Source organism: Podarcis filfolensis, assembly GCF_964270895.1.
Source record: "Podarcis filfolensis genome assembly, chromosome: 9".
NCBI lineage: Eukaryota > Metazoa > Chordata > Lepidosauria > Squamata > Lacertidae > Podarcis > Podarcis filfolensis.
Window position 1 is genome coordinate 43512680 of NC_139610.1, and position 22080 is coordinate 43534759.

General features: G+C 40.7%; 1 protein-coding gene across 1 annotated transcript in view; it reads left to right on the forward strand.

Annotated features, from left to right (window-relative positions):
* Positions 1-22080, forward strand: part of SLC7A11 (solute carrier family 7 member 11) — a 52729-nt gene that overhangs the window by 25189 nt on the left and 5460 nt on the right. Inside the window, exons 7-11 of the mRNA XM_083571481.1 lie at positions 17021-17144; positions 17316-17419; positions 18258-18354; positions 19851-20000; positions 21652-21829. Coding sequence (XP_083427607.1) covers positions 17021-17144; positions 17316-17419; positions 18258-18354; positions 19851-20000; positions 21652-21829 — 653 coding nt within the window. The remainder of the gene's footprint in view (positions 1-17020; positions 17145-17315; positions 17420-18257; positions 18355-19850; positions 20001-21651; positions 21830-22080) is intronic.

The window sequence follows — 22080 nt, forward strand, 5'->3', positions numbered from 1 at the left end:
AGAGCTGTTTATCTACTGTTGGTAGCTTGGGGATATTTATAGATACTGTGAACATTAGGGAGACCATAATTAATGGCATGCAGGTCAAACTTTAAGTGAGTTTTCCTTGTCTTCAAGTTTACACCTCTCTGCAATTTCCTGAGACTGCTTCTGAGGAATTTGTTAGGTAGTTTCACTACATCTTCAGGCATTGGTCTGTGTATATCCTCACTTAGTTATAGCTGATGAGTCAAAGTGAGATGGCAACTCACCTATAGTGGGAAGTAGTGCTGGCAGCAAAACCACATAACTTTAAAAACTAAACATTCCCCTCCCCACAGGCAAGATCACAGGAAGGCACAAGAAGAAAGCAAATGCATTACATACAAGTGCCTGCGGCGCAAATCAGCCTAGATGGCTTAAACAAGTGATGCAAGTCACATGCTAAAGAGTCCAGATGAGACAAGATAAAACAAAACATTACTTCTGGAAAGTCTCAATCACCAACTTGAGGAAAATTCCTTATCAGCGTCAGATAACGTTGATTGCTCAGACTTTGTACATGAGTAAAACTCATTCATTGAATCTTTCAATGAGTGCAATTCCATACTACTCTTTCACTTTCTTTGTTTTTCACTGAATGCACAAACTAAGAAATGACATAATGATCTAGTCTAGGAGTGTGGAATCCCAGATGTTGCTGGACTGCAAGTCCCAGAATCCTTGACCTTTAGCCATGTTGGCTGGGGCTTGTGGGCATTGGAAGTTCAGCAGCAGCTGGAGAGCACCAGGATCCCCCTTTCAGATTTTTGTCAAAGTTAAGTACCTCTCTATAGAGTCAAACTCTATCAAAGCTCCATTGAACCAGAGGGTACTTAATTCTTAGTAGACATGTATAGGATTACACTGTGAGCCCTGATTATTTGAATAGGGAGTTAAGCAGGTATAGATGAAACCATATATACAAACATTTGGCATATCATTTTTCAAAAAGGAAATATTGCTCTTATCTATTGAGCATATGAAGGAAACTTTAGCTGGATTTAACATGAATTATAAGCTGTTCCTTAATAAGCAAAATTATTTTTTCTTTTCAAATCACATATGTAAATGTTAGACGAAAGGAACAAGCTATATTTTTCTCATAGTGTCTTTAATGTAAGGGGCATTTCCATGCACAATGTGTTAAATATTCATGCTGCCCATGAGCAAAAAATATATTTTTGTTTTTTTTAAACTTCTTATTGAGACTAAAGTGCCCTGTTTTAAGGAATTGTTTGAGTACCCTGTGCTTAATTGTGTGTGTGTGTGTGTTGTTCTGCTTCACATATGCATAAAAAATACATTTGGCTCAAAGTCAATTTGTTCATTCCTCTAAGGCCACAATGCCAAGTAAATGGGGTAAAAATGGTAGGATTATATTGTAATATTTTATCTTGAGGTAATCAAAAGTGACATACATTAATCCCTCAAATGCTATTCTATAGCTCATTTGCTCATGTAAATTTAAAAGGTGTCCAGGTACCTTAAAATAAAATTGAAGGGCAAGGCTGACAGTATTTCCTTTCACTTTTATTCAATATGGTTTATGGTCTAGAAATACTTTTAGGCTTTTATATCAGGGTCAATGTAACTAGCTGGGTTTTTTTTTTTTTTAAGTAACTGTTTCACACATAAATCTTAACTAGATGTTGACTATTACCTGTGCAGCACACATAGAACTATTCCAAATCCTTAGGTCAGACGTCTAGATTGTACAAAAAATAGCCTGATTCCCACTAAGCTATGGCTTGATTAACAAACCACAAGTTGTCCTAATATATGGTTATGTTTTCCAGCTGCTCTTGCTTTGTGCCATTGTAATTTGGTAAACATATGGGGTGGAGTTTGACTGGGTTCACATGTTAACAACCAAGCCAAAGATAAAATAAAATAAGGTTTGTAACCAAAGGTTTGTATTCAAACAACAAACACTGAGCCGTATCCAGTGTGTTCTGTCCATTAGTGCAAGACACCTTGTGCTAGCAGATGGCGCAGTTTAAAAGCTATGCATCAAAGGAATCCAGTGCAACAGTTGTGCTAGTGGAAACTTGTTGTACAACAACAGATTGTGAAATCTGCTGTGCCACCATCTTTGGCCATGTGCTTGTGTATACTCTTACGCTGCATAATCTGGTGCACTGGTACCTTTGTTTCCCTTGCACAGCAATGTTCCGCCACTGCAACAAGTATACTGCTAAGTTACTTTAACTTAGCACTACACTGGATACATCTCCCTGGTTTCCAGATTGTAATTGGTTAGCAGTAAGCATGCCCCATAGCTAAACCTCTGGGCTGGGTTCACTCATAACGCCAAGCCATGACTTAATAAACCATAGATTAGTGTTATGTGCAAACCAGACTACCCTTTCTTTTGCACTGTACTGGAAAGTGCAATATTGTTGTATGTGTGTAGATTTTATTGCATTTATTTTATAAACATTTGTATAGTACCCTTTTGCTCCAAAAAGAGCCCCTCCCAACAACTTAGAACAATAAAATATCGAGAAAATACTGAAGAACATTGAAAGCAATATAAAACAGTTAACAAAGCCATAAAAGACTGATGAAACAAATATGTCGTAGCTATCCATCTAAAGGACTCTAGAAGGGCCACTTAATCTCCATTTGTAGGATGTTCCTCAGGCAAGGTGCCACCACTGAAAAGGTCGTATCCCATACAGAGCTGGCTATACCACTAGGCAGAGTGAGGCAGCTGCCTCCGATGTCAAATTCTGGGGAGTAATGGCAGTGAGATGTTGAACAAGAGAGTTGTGTGTTACTTATAGACTGCTATGTGCCTCCAAAGCTAGACTGCTACCCTCAGGTGTAGTGGAGGAAGCTCTCCTATAAGTAAAATTTAATTGCTAGAAATTTGGGTGAAAAATAGATCTTTTATCATGGACCATCCCATAACAAATGGAAGCTGGAATACACACACAAACCTAGCCTGTAGTCACGTGGCATCCTGTAGGGACAAAATATTCATCCGTTTTGCCTCTGTTGCAGTCATGATGCATGAAATCTTAGCTTTTCTTCTCCCTGTCCATCTATATGGAGTGTGGGTCCATTGCATGTTCAGGATAAGCTGTGGTAGTCTTCCAAGACTGGGTTGGGATGAGCATTCTGTTTAAACGGAGGATCTTACCTACATCAGACCAAGCATGATGACTAATCCAACTCTGGTAAAATGGAATGCATAGGACTTGGATATGCATAGGTTATTAAGCTAGTAGCACTTAATTTCCACTGATTGAAATTGATGGGACTTAAGTCAGTATAACTAAATTTTCACATTCATTTTAATGTGTCATAAATATGATTAACTTAGTCTGGATTCAATGCACACACACATACGTCCTCCTGAAGCATTGGGAAGAGGGCAAATCAAACTTTTAAATGCAGTGACTATGAGCTTTACCCCTGTCACTGTTCTCGTTGGCTTCACCGTCTGAAATGGGAAACCTTTTATATCCATGGAGGCTCCTTGTGTATTTTTGAACCCTGCATAATTGGGGCTCATGTGCCTGCCCCTGCTGACCCTCTCCTGTGTTTATATTGCCCTCTTCCTAATGCCTAAACAGGACTATAGTTTTAATACAGTTCTGTTTTTTATTAGATATTAATATTCTTTAAGCCATAAGAAATTGAGGCTTTGACTGAAGTTTCAGAAGCAGCCAGCTCTTCATGCACTTGTAATATATTAACCCAGAAAGAGAACCTGCCCAGTATGATAAACAAAGCAGATTAACTTGGCAAGTACATTTTCTGCCTATATAACCTGGTCATTATTAATCACAGTACAGTCACGTATAGTTGTGCAAATAGAAATTCAGCAAATGTGTGTCTTATAAAACTAATTTCCTGAAATAAAAAAACAACATTTCTTTCCAAAAGGAGCATGGTGAATGTTGTTGCCCAGCAAATCTGGCTGGTGGCCCAAAACTAGCAATATTAATGATCTGTTTGCATTTCCATTACAGTCCTTTATCTTTAGAATTTTATAATTTACCAATAAACTCTTTTTGCAAGTTGGCATTTGAGCTTTAACTGGCCTTTGAAAAGGCCACAGGAGATGAGATAATTTGTTTGAAAAGTGACTATAGTAATGTTAATTTAAAATACCGGTACTTTTCAGAATTTCACATTCTTTAATGCAATTTAATGTACACATCTAGAGTAGACCAACTGATCCAAAATACAGGCAACATTTGGACTAAACAGTCCATAAAGATTTTTAGATGGTTGAATAAAAGTGCAGTGTCTTTTATTTTTAACCCATTATTTCTGCCTGCATGATTATATACCATTCCCATTGTCAATACTATACATAGAGTCTATGCATGTTCTCATGCTGGCACCCACAGAACTTATCTGAAGGATTGTTGTTTTGGTGGGGCTGCATGAAACAAATAGGGACTAGCATGTGATGGGACTGTTGAGTTGAATTTAACTTACAAAACAGTTTCATTTACAGCACAATCCTAGACATCTTTATTCAGAAGTAAATTTAGTGGGGCTTACCCCTACCAGTGTAAGATCACAGCCTTAGCACGACATGAGCTGTGGAGGACTGGTATAATATTTGTGTACTTACGTTCATTTCCATTTACAATATGGAGAAACTATGAGGAAGGTGTTTCATTTTGCTATGTAACCCTGTTGCTTTAACCAAAATGTACAGAAAGAAGATCATTGTACTATTGATTTTTTTTTAATCAAGAACTTGTTTGTTTGTTTGTTTTAATCCTTGGGTCCTACTTGGGCAACAGCAGTAGAAGGAGCCAGTGGTAGTTAATGCTACATAAAGCACAGATGGAAGTGGCAACAACTTCCTGCCAATGGCAGTAACAGTAATTACAGCAGATTGCGTAAACCAGATGGGCAGGCTAGATGGGGGCAATTAGCATTACAAATGGAAATGGAAAATTAGGATGGGGGGTGTAGTAGTGTGTATGTGTGCATAGTGGGAGGGAGTGTCAAATGTTTTTGCTTTGCCTGCTTGACCAGAATGTGTATCTTTAGGGTACATCTGTTTGGCAGTTCCGAAGGGGGATTAGATATGGGTCCAAAGCACAGTTGATCCTTGCAGTCTGCATGAACTAGTGACCTTGTCTCCTGCTGGTTTTGCCCTGGGTCTTGGCAATACGTTTGTGAAGGGTGCTATAGAAATGGTTTATAAGAGCCCTGTACAACTTGTGCCACACTGAGTTGAGCATGGCCCCCTCACCGTACAGGGTAGTTCAGAAAAGCTTGAGAAACCATCAGTTGTTGCTACCTGATTGAGGCTGCAAAAGAAGGCATTTTGTTGACACCTGGGTGGTTGATGCAGCATGGGCTGGCAGGCTATTTCAAATTGGGTCACAATTTGAGAAGACCTGACATATGCCACTAATTGTAGTTGGGACTATAATATTTGGGATAGAGAGAGGTTCCCCCCCCTCACTTTCTGTTGTTTTCCTGTTCTCTTGTCCTGATTTCAGCTTTCCATTTCTGGATTTTGTTGTCTTTGAAGAGAATCATTTGCTGTAATATCATATCATGGGAAATGGAGATTATCTCCAGCCGCAGCTTTAAGGCTTTAGTAATCTCAGTCACTGGAGGGTACTTTCTGAAAAACCTATCTGATTTTTTTTTGAATTGCTTTTCTGAGAAAAGAGCCCAAAGCACTTTAAGATCAGATGACTTTCTAACCTCCTGTTTCCAGCTTCAACGGCAATTGTCTCTGTATTTTAATGCAAAAATTACAGGTGTGCAGGTTCTCTTTAGCAGATAGTTTGCCTTTCTACACTTTATCTGTGACAAAGGGTGTGTTGATATGCCTGCCAAGAGTCCAGATGTCACCATGCCAAACTTCGGTCTGTGATCAGTGAAAATTCTGGACTGCGTGAATATTCATTTCAGTCAAGATCTATTTGTTTTGGTTATAACAAGTACCTACAAGATTAAAATGTTTTGGGAAAAGGCTAATAGTATACAGTAGGGCTGCAAGATCACGTTACACGAGATCATGTTACGCAGAATTCATTAATCCAAGTAACAGTCAAACACATGGACATCCACAAAGTTTTACATTGAAAAAACGGCCCCTCTCTGGATGGGCAACAGCGGCGGAGGAAGCTGCTTGGGTGCCTGCCCGCTCCGGAGTCTGCCTGCCTGCTCCCACTCAGCCATCCTACAGTTGGAGAGGAGGCAGCGGGTGGACTGTGGCTTGGCCGCGCTGCAGGCCCCGTGGTGAGTGCCGCCTGGCATTTTGTCACCACCACCTAAGTGGGTACACCTGGGGTGGCCAGCACCTACCGCACCCCCCTTTCTCCGCTCCTGATGGGCAAGCTATTGTTTGCAAGCAAACACCCCTCCTCATGCCTTTTGGTGAGTCTGACCAATACTTGTGACTTTCAGCAACCCAGGAAAGAATTGTATCCTCACATTCAAGGCCAATGTCAGCAGGCAACGTCATGAGATCCCAGAACGCTGACAGGACCACTCACTGAAGCCAGTGGCTCTTTGTATTCACTCATTGGTCCAGATTCAGAATTTTGCAGCAGCGGTGGATTTGACCTGTCCCAATACATACCAATTCCTCAAGTTGTGATTGGCTGCACCTCCCTGGTGATTGCAAACTTTGGAGCTAGTCCTGCTTATGCTTAAATGTGTGAAATGTCTTGAATGCTCTCCAGTTTCTTGAGCATTTGAGTCCCCTGCAAAATAGGTTTTCTGTGTTTCTGACCCAGCTGGAGAATATCAGCAGGTGTGGAGTTACTGTATTGTTGCCCCAATAATTTCATTGGGTGTGGAGTTGATATTGCCCTGCTGTTGTGAAATGCCCAAGAGAGCAGTGTGTGTTTTAATTTCATTAAACATTTTTCCAGTGCTCAGCAGTCACCCTGGTAGCCCATGCTACCTGATCTGAAAAAGACCAATGAGAAAAGTTATCTCTCCAAGGGCTTAACTGAAGAAGGCTCTCTTATCAAGTGCCTGGGATATGTACACTTGCTGGTTTTCTTTCTTTGAACCATTCTTTTAAAAAGCATCATTACTAATTTTAAAAACTAATTTTAAAAATTTAAAAACTAACAATGAATAGTTTATTTTCCCTTTGATAATCTTCAAATTATCAAAGGGAACTCCTAAAAATAGAGCTTTGTTCAACATTTAGCTAACAGAACTTTTTCATAGCCAAATTTTCTGATTTTTCGGCAAATCCTGTTCTGCAGTAATGCTGCCCAGAAATATCGTGGAGAACTTGTTGCAATCAATGGATTAACATTGGATATCACTCAAGGTCAGGGATTTGTTTTACCTCCTTTCCTTTGTTATGAGGTGGCCAACTGTAAAGCCACAGGTTCCTGGGGGCAGGAACCTGTGGCTTTACAGATGTTGCCAAACTACAGTTGCCACCATCTTTGACTGTTGGCCATATTGGCTAAGGCTGCTGAAGTCCAGTAACATCCCCTAAGCTAACTGGTTGCTTCCTTGACTCCCAGTGCATGATTACTGAACAAAGAACCAGTCAAATGCACACACTAACAGTCAAATGCAACACAAGCTCTTGTGTTTCATATCCCTCATTTTCCCTAGCAGAAATGCCTGATGACTTGCTGCTATAAATTTTGCACTGAAGGGGGGGGGGATAGTATGGATTTTTAGAATACCCATTTTAAAAAGGGAACTTGTTGCTTGTTGAGTTTCATATAGCAGCACTGAACTATTGCAAGACAGGTGGCTTCATATTTTATCTCTTGAGAGCCCATGGCCATGCTGATCTCTCTCACAGAAACAGCGAAGGCTAAATTCCTCTGTCAGCTATACTGAGCCGATTGCAGACAAATTGCTCTTACCTTGGCTGTTATGAAACTCTCCTGGAAGATTTTTTTTTTTTTTAAATCCTAGTAATTCTGAGAACTCAGCTTGGCAATCGTTTGTGAATCTCTAGTTGGGAATTGATCTAGACTTAGAACACTGAATTCCCTGATAGAAAGATGAAGGAAGTTCAGAAATTCTGGAATAAATTGTTAAATTGAATTAAGAGCACTTTTAGATGAAAGCTTATGATCATGTTAGGTCTTTTGCGACAGTTATGTTGGGTAGGAATATGAATTAAGAATTCAGGGGTGGGGAGGAGGACTGATCGCTGAAGAATCCTACTTTGGAATGAAGGAGTCATAGATATAAAGGCTTTTCTGGGAGACTATTATTTATTATTATGTTGCTTTCTGCAGAGATGATGCATCCTTCCAGATACATGGAATAAATACTATTGACATTTTGTAGCCTTTAAAAAATGCTTTTAAATAGAATTGAATTCAGTGGTAAAAGTCTATCCTTTATATTTTATAATCATGGGCAGTGCTTTTTTCTGGGGATACGCAGGGGTACGCATACCCCTAAACATTTTGTGAATCTTTGTACTTTTGTCCATTTACTGTATTTATTTTTCCCAATTTCAACTATGAAATGGTGATTTTCTTGAGTCAAAATGAGAGTACCCCTAAACATTTTTTTAAAGAAAAAAAAAGCACTGATCATGGGCATATTTGATAGCTCTCATGAATGTGTTAATTTGGTAGATCTTGAAACAGCTGTCCCAGTGTAGGCTGCTCAGGGGCAAAGGATGACCTTCCTATTTATTTAAGCACTTATACTTGTGCTTTGAACTTTAAACTACAGATGCATAGAAAATGAACCTTTTGGCAGATGCAGCTTGGCACACAAGTGAGAAAGTCTGCACCTGCTGAATCAAATTGCCCTTTCCTATGCACCTGTTAAAGGTATAGGAGCCCTGTTCCCTATATTCATGTTACAAATAAAAATTACTGTCTCCCCAATCTCTCCATTGTTGTCCTCCTCTTCTCCATCCTGCTCATCTGTAAACTCACTGTTCCACATCAATTCTGCAAAGACAAATGCCTGAGCCCTCTATATTTTCAGTTCACAGACTCTGCCCCCCATCTTCCTCTCCATCTTGCTTCTTAAAACTCTTCCATTGTTCTCTTCACACAGATAAGCTAGGTCATCTTTAGCTGCCTTTTCTTCAAAATAAAAAGGATTAGCTTATGCACAATTTTTTAAAAAACATGCTAAATGCAACATGTAGTTTGGCCCTGAGCCTGACTGGTTAATAATGGCAAACCTGTGACTCTGCAGATGCTGCTGTACTTCATCTCCCATTAGCCTTGGCTAGCAAGGCCAGTGATCAGTAGTAGGAGTTGTATTCTAGCAACATGGGGAAGGTCATGGGTTTTGCATCCTTGTGTTATGTTCCATTAATTCTTGAATGATACTATTTTAGTGCATGCTGGACTATTAGGCTGCAATCCTATGTACACTTGACTGTGAGTTTCACTGAAATGAATGAGGCTTCTAATTGAGTAGACATGTATAGGATTGCAATGCACATGGCAGGATACAGCAGAAAATCACCTTGTGATCTTTGTTGGCAGCTCTGTTAGCGATGATGGAGTGTAATGAAGCAAACCGGAAAATGGTGATTCTATTTTGTTTTTGCCTATATGAACTCAAGGAATTGTATTTTGGAGCTATCAAAATCTATTATTAAAATACAGGGCTGCTTTAAAGAGAGAGGGAACTGTTAGAAACATTTTCCTCACTGTACTACATCTGAACAAAATGTTTTGTATGCCCATTACTAGTTTCAAAAGCTCCATCAGAGTAATTGTCAGGTTGAGCAGCCTAGCCAGCCTCTTCTATTGCAATGAAAAGGTTTGGGGTTTTGTCTTCTACAAACATTTGAAGCAGATTTTCACGATAAACACAACACACAAAGCAGTCTATGTCACAAGCTCATCTGCAGGCAAAAGGCTGCAATAATTACAGTGGCAGGAAATTGAAATCTGACAGGCTAGTTTATTTCTAAATAGGATCATCTCCCCTTTGCTATGCTTCCCATCCCTTTCCCCTGGCTGTGATGTTATTGATATGTGGCATACAGTCTCTCTTGGCTCAGCTTCCCAGTGCTGTGAGACCCAATCTGTTCTTTCCCTGGTTCAAATGCCCTTATTTCTACCTCTAAGGTCCACAAGAGTGAATGCCAGTTCATTGCCTAGCGCTGTTCATATAATGCTGCCGGTAAGTTTGATATTAAACTTCGGCAAGCTTCTCTTTCTCTCTCACCCCCAACACTCTCCCTACTAAAATGATTTTGGCTGGGGGCACTGTAATTCTTGCTCATAAATCAGGTGCTCAGAGATTTAATCATTCTAAATTCACATGAGAATCTAGTGCAATAAAATATTTCTCACTCTTTCCTTCATCCTTTTTGTAATTGTGCCACCATACTTTTATTTGTTTTTAAGACTTGGGAAATCTGTGCTCGAAGATGTGTCTTGGGGCTGTTCAGTGTAGAAAAGCTAGAACCACTTGATCCTGTTTGGATTAATGATCTGAATGTTACGGATTTCTAATGCATCCTTAATAAAATATTTTGGAAAGTTGCCACAATAAATTCCCTTACTCCTTTATATATAGATTGTCCCCTCTTTATATATGAATTTATTTCAGCTTTCCATCACAGTGCATACCATAAGCCACTGAAGGCAAAATATCACTGAGTGCACTTAAGTCTGTGCCCATGGGGCATGGATAATTTGAAAGAAATACTTGCGTCCCTCGTCATGGTGTTTCAATGGGAATGCCCTCTGGTATGTTGAAAAGACAAAACATTGCATTTCTAGTCCCATTTCCACCTCTTATTCTTCAATTGCTTTGTCTTATTTATTTACTAACAATATTTGTATACCACTCAATATGCAAAATCCCTAAGAGGGTTACATAAAACACAATAAGGTCATGTTGATGGTTTTTTTTTTTAAAGAAATCATTTTTATTGGTTTTACAAATACAAAGTTGAAAAAAACACAAACTAGTAAAAACATATCTGTGTAAAGAGATTCTCTGAATTTTGAGACTTCCTCCCATCCCCTTCATGGAGTCTCATTTTAAACATCTACGATGTTGGTTGTTTTTTTTTTTTTAAAAGCTGGTATTGCAACCAAAAGTATGAAGAAATAAATCAACAAAAACAGAACATCTCTTAATAAAACCATCAGCAAAACATTGAAACAAATCAGAATGGAGAGGAGAGATGAACCTTATGAGCCAGGGAAAGCCTGAACGAAGAGGCATCTGAAACCTGAAACTGTTTATGCCTTACAAACAGCACGTGGAAGGCTATTCCAGATAGTGAGTACCACTACCGAGGCCACATTCAAGATGCAATAAGAAGGCATCCTGCCAGTCTGCAATATGATCAGGAATGCCTCCTCCTCAGATCTGACCAGGTATAACCAGGAACATAATGGAGAATAAGATCTATCTTACTATCAAGATGCAAATTACTATGATTGCTGTGATGTACTTCTTACTCCACTGCTCCATAGAGTAGAGATGGGAAACCTGTGGCCTCCCAGATGTTATTGGACTCTAACTCCCCACCAACCCCAACCAGTTTGGCCCAACAGTGAGGGGTGATGTAGTCCAGCTATATCTGAAGGGGTACTGGTTCCCCCATCCCTGCCATAGAGGTTTGGGGTCAAAGTTTTATTTGCACCTCTTCTGTCCTAGTGTTGCCAGGGGTACCAACTTGAATAAAAAATTTTTGGGGGGGAGGTAAGTCCCGTCCCACATAATCGATCACATGATGCAATGCATGCACACCATTTGAATGGCAATGCCCATCAACTTTGGGCCCCCCTGGCCTCCTCAAATATTTTATTGGGGGGCAAGGCCCCCACAGCCCCTAGGAGTTGGCTCCTGTGAGTGTTGCTATCTGTTCATATGACATGTTCACATTCAGTGAGCCTATGGAGAGCAGGATGGCATTTTCTGCCCCTGAGCTTGACACATTCAAATGAACTCATGGAAGTTGGAAGTTGGCACAGAATCTGCAATCCTGTTCCCTCTCCCCTGTATTTCTTCATGTTGGGCGAGAAGCGGCTTTTTGCATAGCCTCCTCAATTTAGAGTGGATGAGCTGCTGCAAGGCCATAAACATCCATTGTCGTTCAAAACCCATTGACTCTAGGAATGAAATGTATTGACAGTGACTGAAGGGAAAGCAAAATGTTTTTCTTTTCACACTTTCATAATAACCAACGTAACCATCACTTATAGCCTAAGGCCACTGTAATAAAAATTACAGGAAATACATGCATTAGCTTTTCAAATATGCATCAATAAGGGTCAGGAGTACTGGTAAATACATATCTTTCAAATAAAAAGCACAGTCTTTGCCTTCCTAACTAGCTTGTTTGTGCAAGATTATTCTGGAGGGTGGCACTTGTGTCCTTTGTGATCATATTCCATTTAATTCACTGTTGCAAAAGGTGAAGGGGAAGGACACTACTTAAGAAGAAGGGTGGGAAGCTACTGAAATAGCTTCTTTCGTAATAATGCATGCTCTGTGTTGAAGAATGCAGGAGGAAAGAGTTTAGGTTAACAGAGAGCAATCTCACTTTTTCTGTAAATAAGCAGTGTAGAATGATGGATTGAAATTATGTGTGCGGGCAGAGCAGCAGGCTTTGAAGAGAGCCAGTGTATGCTCTGTTTTCATCCAGATCTCCATACATTCTCATTTTGTTCTGGAAATGCAGATAGTGGGCACCTGCCACATCGCAACTGGCATGCTGTTCCCCAGAAAAGGGGCAGCTACACAGAAGGCCCTGCTCTGAGTTTATACATACAGGCCATGTATACACCAGATTGAGGATGGTTTTGAGTACTACCCAGAAGTGCTCAAGAAAATATAAAGAATGTGACTGACTATCCATAATAATTTATGTCTACCCATCATAATTTATTTTTGTATGGACACATGACACTGGTAGGTGCCAGTGTCCTGCGTGTCGCATATGAAGCTTCCTGAAATCTCTGCAAGGAAAATTGAAAGGGGATTATATTATGCAAGGGATTATATCATACTTATTGGCCTGGCAAATAACGTTTCTTTTTTTTGTCACCAGCTCTTCCCAAATTTTTTTGGGGGGAGGAGAAGGCTTTGTTTGCTTTTTCCATACACATACATACACAGTGCATAGGAATGCTTGCCTCATTCTTTAAAAGAAAGATACTTGAGATCCTTTATGTAAGTTCCTGTAGGAAAATATTATACAGAAACATCTTGAAATGCCTCTGGTGGTAATTTTTTTTGACATACTAAAGTTGTAAATGGTCTGGAAGTACAGAATAATGGCTCTGACTTCATTTGCTGTCATTGTAGCTATGTGAAAGAGCACAAGACGCTTGCTGATTAAGGTTTACTCAGCTGTGACGTTAACTTCTGGCCATTACTGCAAAGCTCAGTTGATACTGTCCCAATTTATTTTGGATTTCTTTTATTTTGACATGGTAGATTAATTCAGTAATTTTTACTGGGTAATCATCCCAAACCTGCTTAATTTAAAAACAGGAACTACAATCCCATTGCTTAATGGCTATGGGGCATTGCTTTATGTTAACAAGGAAAGGCAAGACTTTTCCTTGGGGTACGCTAAATGCTGTCGGAAAGGTAGCAATAGGGTGGCCACATGTCACAGAGAGCCAGTGTGGTGTAGTGGTTAAGAGCGGTAGACTCGTAATCTGGTGAACCGGGTTCGCGTCTCCATTCCTCCACATGCAGCTGCTGGGTGACCTTGGGCCAGTCACACTTCTCTGAAGTCTCTCAGCCCCAATCATCTCACAGAGTGTTTGTTGTGGGGGAGGAAGGGAAAGGAGAATGTTAGCCGCTTTGAGACTCCTTCAGGTAGTGATAAAGCGGGATATTAAATCCAAACTCTTCTTCTTCCTGCTTTGCAGCAGTGTTCTGTTTGAAGGCCCATAAGAAGCATCAATTGCCCACCAGCACTACCTGTCAAACTAAGCAGACAGTCCATACACCTGGTTGCAGTCTTCCTAAATATCTCAGTCAGTAGCTCATGAGACTCTTAAATTCAGGGTCATGGGTTCAAGCCCCATGTTGGGCATTTCAGTGGGTTGGACTAGATGATCCTCATTGTTCCTTCCTACTCTACAATTCTGATTCCCCCACTATGGTGAGATTGATTGAATTCCTATTAATCCTATGATGTGTGTGTGTGTGTGTGTGTGTGTGTGTGTGTGTGTATACCTCTCCCTCCCTCCATCATCATCTCCAGACATTTTGCATTTGTAAGTTTTCTTTTAAATGCTTTCTATTTCAGTGTTTCCTTTTGGGGACTTTAGTTTGTACCCCAGAAAATGTTCTGTTTTATACCCATGTACCTGTTCAGGGCGTGTGGAAGATAACAGACACGGTTGCTTGCTACTTGCTTGCAATGAATGCCGTTGGAGACACAGAAAGGAATTTAACAGCAAATAATTAGTTAACTGATGAATCAGTAATTGGTGCTGGGAATTTTAGTTTAAAATGACCGTGTCAGTACCCAAAGCATACCCTCGCCAATTTAATACCTTGGTGAGAGAAAGGGTGTCTTTTAAAGGTGCTAGATGGTATTTTAGCACCAGAGCTGTGATGTTGGCTAATGCACTACCCAGTGATTGAAAGGGAAGTATAACTTTTAAGGTGAAAATAAAAACGTCTCATTGCTGAAATCAGGAAACCAGGTCTTTCATATTAGTATTAGTAGTTGCTTTTTGTCAAAGTTTTTTTGTTGTTTTTGTTTTGCTGTACGCCACCATCTAACAAGTAACACTGGCTGGTGTTACATGCTAATGGATTGCATCCCCTTAGGGACTTGGTCGTATTGAGAGAGTGAAAGAAGGCAGGCGAGGTACCACTTTTACATTAAAGCATTCATACCTCAGAGGTCACGAAACCTCTTATTCTGCTCAAGGCTTCTGGGGACATAGAGAGTCTCAGTCTTTTAGCAGAGAGTAATGAATGGCACTTGCTGACTCGTTATCTTTCCACCCCCACCCGTCTGTCAGCAGGGGTTAGTGCTACTCAGCATAATGAGCCTGGACTCTGCCTGCCAAATACATGCAGGTCTGAGAGTGCTTTCTCCCCAGTTGCTTTGTAAATCCACTTTTACTCTTAGAGAAGATGGCGTTAAGATGTGTACTAGAGGTGTCTCGCCAAGCTTTTTCTCTAAAGGTTGATAAGTGCTGTAAATGTGAGCAGAGAGTCCAAGATATGGAGCTGAAAAGGTGGCCTGGATGAGCTTGAGATTGCCGACAGGGTAATAATGCCTACCTTAAATGTCTTTGGGACTGGGTTATTTGAAGGACTGCTTTGGAGGCTGCTCAAGGGCTCACCATCTTGGAACCCAAGATGGCATACATGTGGCCCTGACCAGTACTGGTATGTGGCCTCTGGAAGGTTGACCAAAAAATGTTTCCGATCCCTGCTTTAAAAGCATAGGAAGAATTTCTAGGGTATAATCCAGGCATAGGCAAACTCGGCCCTCCAGATGTTTTGAGACTACAATTCCCATCATCCCTGACCACTGGTCCTGTTAGCTAGGGATGATGGAAGCTATAGTCTCAAAGCATCTGGAGGGCCAAGTTTGCCTATGCTTGGTGTAATCTGACAATTCTAGTGTGTGCAGATTGGTTTTATCATGGCATAAGCACAAACTGAGGGAAGAAGTGCCATGCCAGGAGGCTGCTGTGGATGCCATCTTCCACTCTCACAGAATGTCTCGGCCTCAACTCAGTTGAGGCGGGATGCAGGGGTGAATGATGAGCAGAAACAGCACTCACACACCTGTGCAACTTTGTTTTATGGGTTCGAGAGGTGATGGGAGAAGCGCCAGTCTGGATGGATCAAGTAGATTTTGCAGACTGGTTGTTGAGGGCACAGATCATTAGCTTTTATTGCATGATTTTTGTATTGTAATGCCTTCCTTTTGTATTGTAATGCCTGTCCTCAAAATGGCAACGTGACTTTACAAAGCCATTAACATAGGCCATTTTGAATTCTGTCTTTTGGAGTTCTAGTGAACTGTTGTGCCTCCTCAAAAAAGAAAAGAAAAGCTTATATTGTGTTCATTCAGGATCATCCTGCTTGTCGGGTGTGAAATATCATAGCCATCTTGTTTGTGTGTCTTTCTACTTCTGTTCAGTGCTATCCATGGTATCTTATGAGGTCCACCTGTGAAATTGTGCTGAATACTACAAACAAATCTTTGATTTTCCCCTTATATAGTTTATATTTAATTCTGTGGTGACTGTCAATTTTGGAATTTCTATAATACATTGATCTCACTTACTCACTTATACACACACTTCTCATGGGCCTGATTTTTCCAATCATATCTTTTGCTGGAAATTTACTGGAGCTGTACTTTACATCCAACCAGTAATATTCACAACTGAGTTGCCGGGAGAGAGTAGTGTTATTAATAATCTATATAAAGCACTTTAAATGTGTCAAGTGCTTTAGAGCCATCCTCTCATTCATCATCGAGGCAACTGTTTGAGATAAGTATTAACATTTTTCAGAAGGTGAACTGAAGCTGCTAATGATTTGCCTAAGGCAACCCAATGGCCCATAGCTGAGCTCAGATATGATTCCTGGCTTCCCAGGTCCAGTCCCTTTGATCTCATAAATAAACGTGAAGCTACAGCTTGAGGATTATTCTTTCGAGTGTCTGTGTCCCACTGACTCAGAAACAAATCTTATGCTACCTGTAGAGAAAAAGGTATTGAGGAAAAACTTTGACTTCCGTATCTTTGCATATTAACAAAATGGCATGGCTAATTAGGCCAGTTAGATTTCCTTACAGTATGGTCTTTTCTACAGAGTAAGCAACAGCAGGCAGATAATAGTATTTACGAATAAAGCCAAGGCAGAATTTGTGTCTTGTTTGCAATTTATGCAATCCTGATTATTCATATTACGGTGTTTGAAATATGTTGCTTGACCTGCAGTATTTAATATTTTTCCAGTATATAAAAGCATCAGTCACAATGGAAGTGCAGTGACATACATCAAATATATTTGCCAACCAGATTGCTTCAGTTTTGGACTGCAGATGGATAACAGTAAATTTCTTTCTGTCTTTCAGAAATGTACCGCTTGCCATTTGCACATCAATGGTTATTGTCACAGTTGGCTATGTGTTAACCAACGTGGCCTATTTTACAACTATTAGTCCTGAGGATCTGCTAGCTTCCCAAGCAGTGGCAGTGGTAAGTCATAGTAGGATGTATCATGCAAATGAGTAAAATTTTCAGAATAAGTTTCTTGATCACGATGGAAAACAGAGTTTACTGGATGAACTCCTTAAAGCTGAAGAATGGGAGAAGGTACTGAGGAATTCTACCAATTAAGTTGATATGTCTTTCCTTCTCTTTTGGCAGACTTTTGCTGAACGTTTACTGGGAAGTTTTTCCTTGGCTGTCCCAATTTTTGTTGCACTCTCTTGCTTCGGATCTATGAATGGTGGGATCTTTGCTGTCTCCAGGTGAGTCAAATGTGGGGTGAGGGTAAAGTCATAAAATTTGAATTTAGCATGAAAAACTGGGAATATTACTTCAAAGGGGGAAAATCAACATTAAATAATGGCATTCATTTGCAGTGAATTTTCCTCTCCTTTACTTCAGTACCACTGAATACAATTCAGTGAAATGAATAGAGGCAGGGCAAGAATACAGCTATAATCCTGCACACTTCCCATTCATTTCAATGGAATTTAAACAGCAATTTCTGTTGGAACCCCCCCCCCCATTTGCTGTAATATTGCAGTGATAGTGGCTTAGCTCAAAGGAGAGAAAAGAAAACTGTAGTTTTCAGTAGTCAGTATGGTGTAGTGCTTAAGAGCGGTAGACTTGTAATCTGGGGACCCGGGTTCGCATCTCTGCTCCTCCACATGCAGCTGCTGGGTGACCTTGGGCCAGTCACACTTCTCTGAAGTCTCTCAGCCCCACTCACCTCACAGAGTGTTTGTTGTGAGGGAGGAAGGGAAAGGAGAATGTTAGCTGCTTTGAGACTCCTTCAGGTAGTGATAAAGCGAGATATCAAATCCAAACTCTTCTTCTTCTTCTTCAACTGAAGCAATGCTAACTGGCCCTTGTTTTTGAAGACTGACTAAGAGTGGCTGAAGGTAGAAATGTTCATGATGATTTCCCAGGCTTCTAAATTTCTTTTACATCAGAACTTCTGATGCTTGTCTTGCATAGTAAAAAAAAACCCCAGCACTGCTGAGGATAACTTTGAATGTGTTCTACACCTCTAGTGAGTTGCTTCCATTCATCTTGGTAATGAGTGTCTTTAAAAGCTGTCCAAATTTATTTTCTCACCAGGATGTTCTACGTCGCATCCCGCGAGGGTCACCTTCCTGAGATTCTGTCCATGATTCATGTTCGCAAGCACACTCCTTTACCAGCTGTCATTGTTTTGGTAATTCCTATAAACAAATGTCCCTGTACAAGGCTGCATGGCATGAATCTGCACTGGAGGATTCAAATGCCATTTAAATACTTCTTGAATCTCAGTTATTTCTATCTCATACTTTAGATGCATGTGAGGGGTGGAAAGTAATTGCAGAGGTGATCTATTCTAGAGACTCCTCCTTTTGACTCTCTGTTAGTTGCATTTAACTCTCGCTGGCTGGTGCCTAAATCACACCTCATTATGTTTTATTTGAAAGGTTGAAAGAGAGTGATTAGCTAAGCTCCTCTCAATGGAATGAATCTTCCTAGATAGGGATGCAGAGTAATAAAATTCTACATAAAAGCTACACACTAGTGTACTGTCTAGTAAGACCCTGAAGTCACATTACAGGTATCTTGCAGAGAAAATGCAAACAACAGTAATAGATAGATTGGTATTGCCACCTGCCTTCAGGGCACTGGTTCCAGGTTATAAAATAATGTTTGTTTTCTGATTTATATGCTTTTTTCATATTTTTGTTTTGGAGAATCCAAAGCTATACTCCTTAGTGTACTGTCTTGGATACAAGTTCTTTAGAAGCAATAACACCGATTCCCAAATAAACATATTTATCTCCTTTGGTCCTGTTGAAGTAAGATGACATGTGGATTTTTACAATGCAATTCGTGTGCAATTCATATGGTTGCGATTCTGAATTTCCCATTATCTGTGTCACCTTTATCACAGAAACATCTCACAACTGGAACAATAGAAACAATGCTGCTTTCTAAATCACATAATTTGTAGCCTAGGAGAGGGCATTCTTAGGGGCAGCCCCAAGGCTGTTGAATTTCCTCCCCACAAATCACTATATAGCTTTCAGCGAATGCTAAAGGCACACTTCTTTACCTTAGCCATTGACATATGAGATATGTTTTTTTCAGTACCTGCCCAATTCCTGTTAAGGTAAATTGTTTTAACTGTTTTTAAATATAGTGGTACCTTGGTTCTCAAATGTAATCCGTTCCGGAAGTCCGTTTGACTTCCAAAATGTTCAAAAATCAAGGCGCAGCTTCCGATTGGCACAGGCGCCCTGGAAACAATAGCTGACAGCCACATTGGATGTTTGGCTTCTGAAAAACGTTCAAAACCCGGAACATTTACTTCTGGGCTTTCAGTGTTTGGGAGCTGAAATGTTCAAGTACCAAGGCGTTTGAGAACCAAGCTTCCACTGTACTGAATCAATTTTTTTGGTAACCTACCCAACACAGGATTTAACTTTGTCCTCCCACCCATCAGCTGGCATAATGAGTTGGGTTTGCTGATGGGCAGGTGGGCATGATTTTGGGAAAAAGGCTTTGTGGGTCAAATTGGACCACTAGTAGGCCAAGAAGGGCTGGAAGTTCCCCACCCCTGATGTAGTGTGCTAAGAGCTATGGGGGCACCACAATGTTAATATAAGGAAATACGGCAATAACAGTTTGGGCAATAAAGCACACTTCTCCTTTTAATCTATTTTGCAGCACCCTCTGACAATGATCATGCTCTTCTCTAGTGATCTCTACAGCCTCTTGAACTTCCTCAGTTTTGCCCGGTGGCTTTTTATAGGCTTGGCAGTTGCTGGGATGATTTACCTCCGATATAAGCGCCCTGAGATGCCTCGTCCTTTCAAGGTAACCTCAGAAATACGACTGTTTTACATAAATGCCATGTTTATACCATGTGTGCCTCCTCTCCCCCATAGGCATTTTAATGGAAAATATATTTTGTAGTCACACACTTACTTCTGTACAAACTTGCCCATTCTATGAGATCGACTTCTAAGGTCTTCTTCTGGGTCTTTTCAGAGTTCAGTGGGTGGCGACCAGGAATAAGGCTAGGTCAGCTGTGGTACAGTTGTTGAACAATGCCTTCACAAAAATATTTATTTGGCACTAACCAGGGCGGGTGCAAGAGATTCCAACAACTTAGCCATCACTACTGCTGTGTTCCTCGCTCCCCCTCCATTTCATGGCAATAGCAGCACTGCTCCACTCTCATTTATTTCCTCAGCAATGTTAATTTCCCTGTTGCTCTAGCATCACTGCTAGCGCTAGCGAGGCGCCCCACCTCCTCTCTCCCAGCCTTGCGGTAGGAAGGTCCAAAAGGGTGCTTCCTCAAAGTGGAGCATTCTGGGAAGCGTGGCTGTGAGACTGGCTTTGCCACTGCCCCTCTAATTCTAGACATCATTTTCCCCTGCTGCAGCAAACGGCAGGGGCAGCACTAGTAATATCACAGCCACCCTACCCAGAATGCTTTGCTTTGTGGCAAGATCGCCTTGGTCCTTCCTATGAGAGTCAGAGGAGGTGGAGTCAGAGCCTTGCTGGGCAGTTGCTGCGTCAGCCAGGCCAGCAGAGGCAAACAACAAGCCAGTGGGAGTTGCAGCCTGCCACCCCTCCACATCCGTTGCCTGAGGCAGTTGCCTCAGTTTGCCAAATGGTAGCTCCTGTAGTCCAACACCAACTTAAAACTGCCTTACTGTCCTGAACATTTGATGGATGATAGTTTTATGTTGTTCCTCGCTGTTGCTATCCCCCCTGCCCCAATTAAATTTTGGTTTGGATTTTTTGACAGTTTACTTGGATTTTATTGTTAATTGGTTTTTGTGGTTGTGACAGGCATCACTGTTGGAAACCGAAGCTGTTACTCATATTGTAGCATTTTCTTGATTTTAAAATCATCTCAGATTATGTTATCAGTTGTGATGACAGAAGCACATATTTTCCCAAGTTTATGATGGCTGCATAATGCTATCAGCCATCAATGCCCATGTCCAAAATGATATTTAATTTGGCAGTCTCTTGCCAGGTTATTTATTGTACTTGGGAAAGAAAATCAATATGTACTTAATGGTTTTAAAAGGCAGCCCGTAACCTAGGCACCTTCCTTCATTGTAAAATTGATTCTAATGAGCAATTACAAAAGGCGCCATCTTTGCTGCAGTTGCTCCTGCCTTCTACTCCAATAGAAGCTTGAGAAAGGGACTCAGTACTAGAAAATGCATTTACAAGACTTCCAATTTAAAGACTGTGCATAGCAATGTAGTGTTTGTCTGAGTGGGTAATTAAGCAGCTGTTGGGATGCCTGTTACATAAAAGTGCATTTAATTTGCTCTCTTTAGCTACTTGTATTTGCAGTGCCTGTCCTGAACACCTGTATTTCAATGAGACTTGCAGTGTGCCCCTGTGTTTTATCCGATTTATATTTCATGGAACATTAAATACCAGCGTCATTCAATAGCCAAGGTCAGGGTATTGCAATAACATCTTTTGGTGTGTGTTCCAGGTGCCGCTCTTTATTCCTGCTCTGTTTTCTTTCACCTGCCTCTTCATGGTTGCACTATCACTTTATGCTGACCCTGTCAATACTGGCATTGGCTTTGCAATTACACTGACTGGCGTCCCTGCCTACTACCTCTTTATCATATGGGACAAGAAGCCAACGTGGTTTAGACGGCTGTTAGGTGAGTAAACGCCAATAGGAAATCATTCCCTTTGTTGTACATTCAGCTTTAGACCATACAGTAACTCTGAAAACTGCAAGTTTTAATTTTTTTGGGAGGCTTTGTATCCACTAGTTTCATTGCCACAGTAAGGCATCTACCTCATTATTTTTAATGTAAATGCCAGCAGTTATTCTGTACCAGTAGAACTCAATACTTGAAGTAATACTCTTTGAACAAAAGCTGTTTCAAATTACTGAATCTCCCCTCAA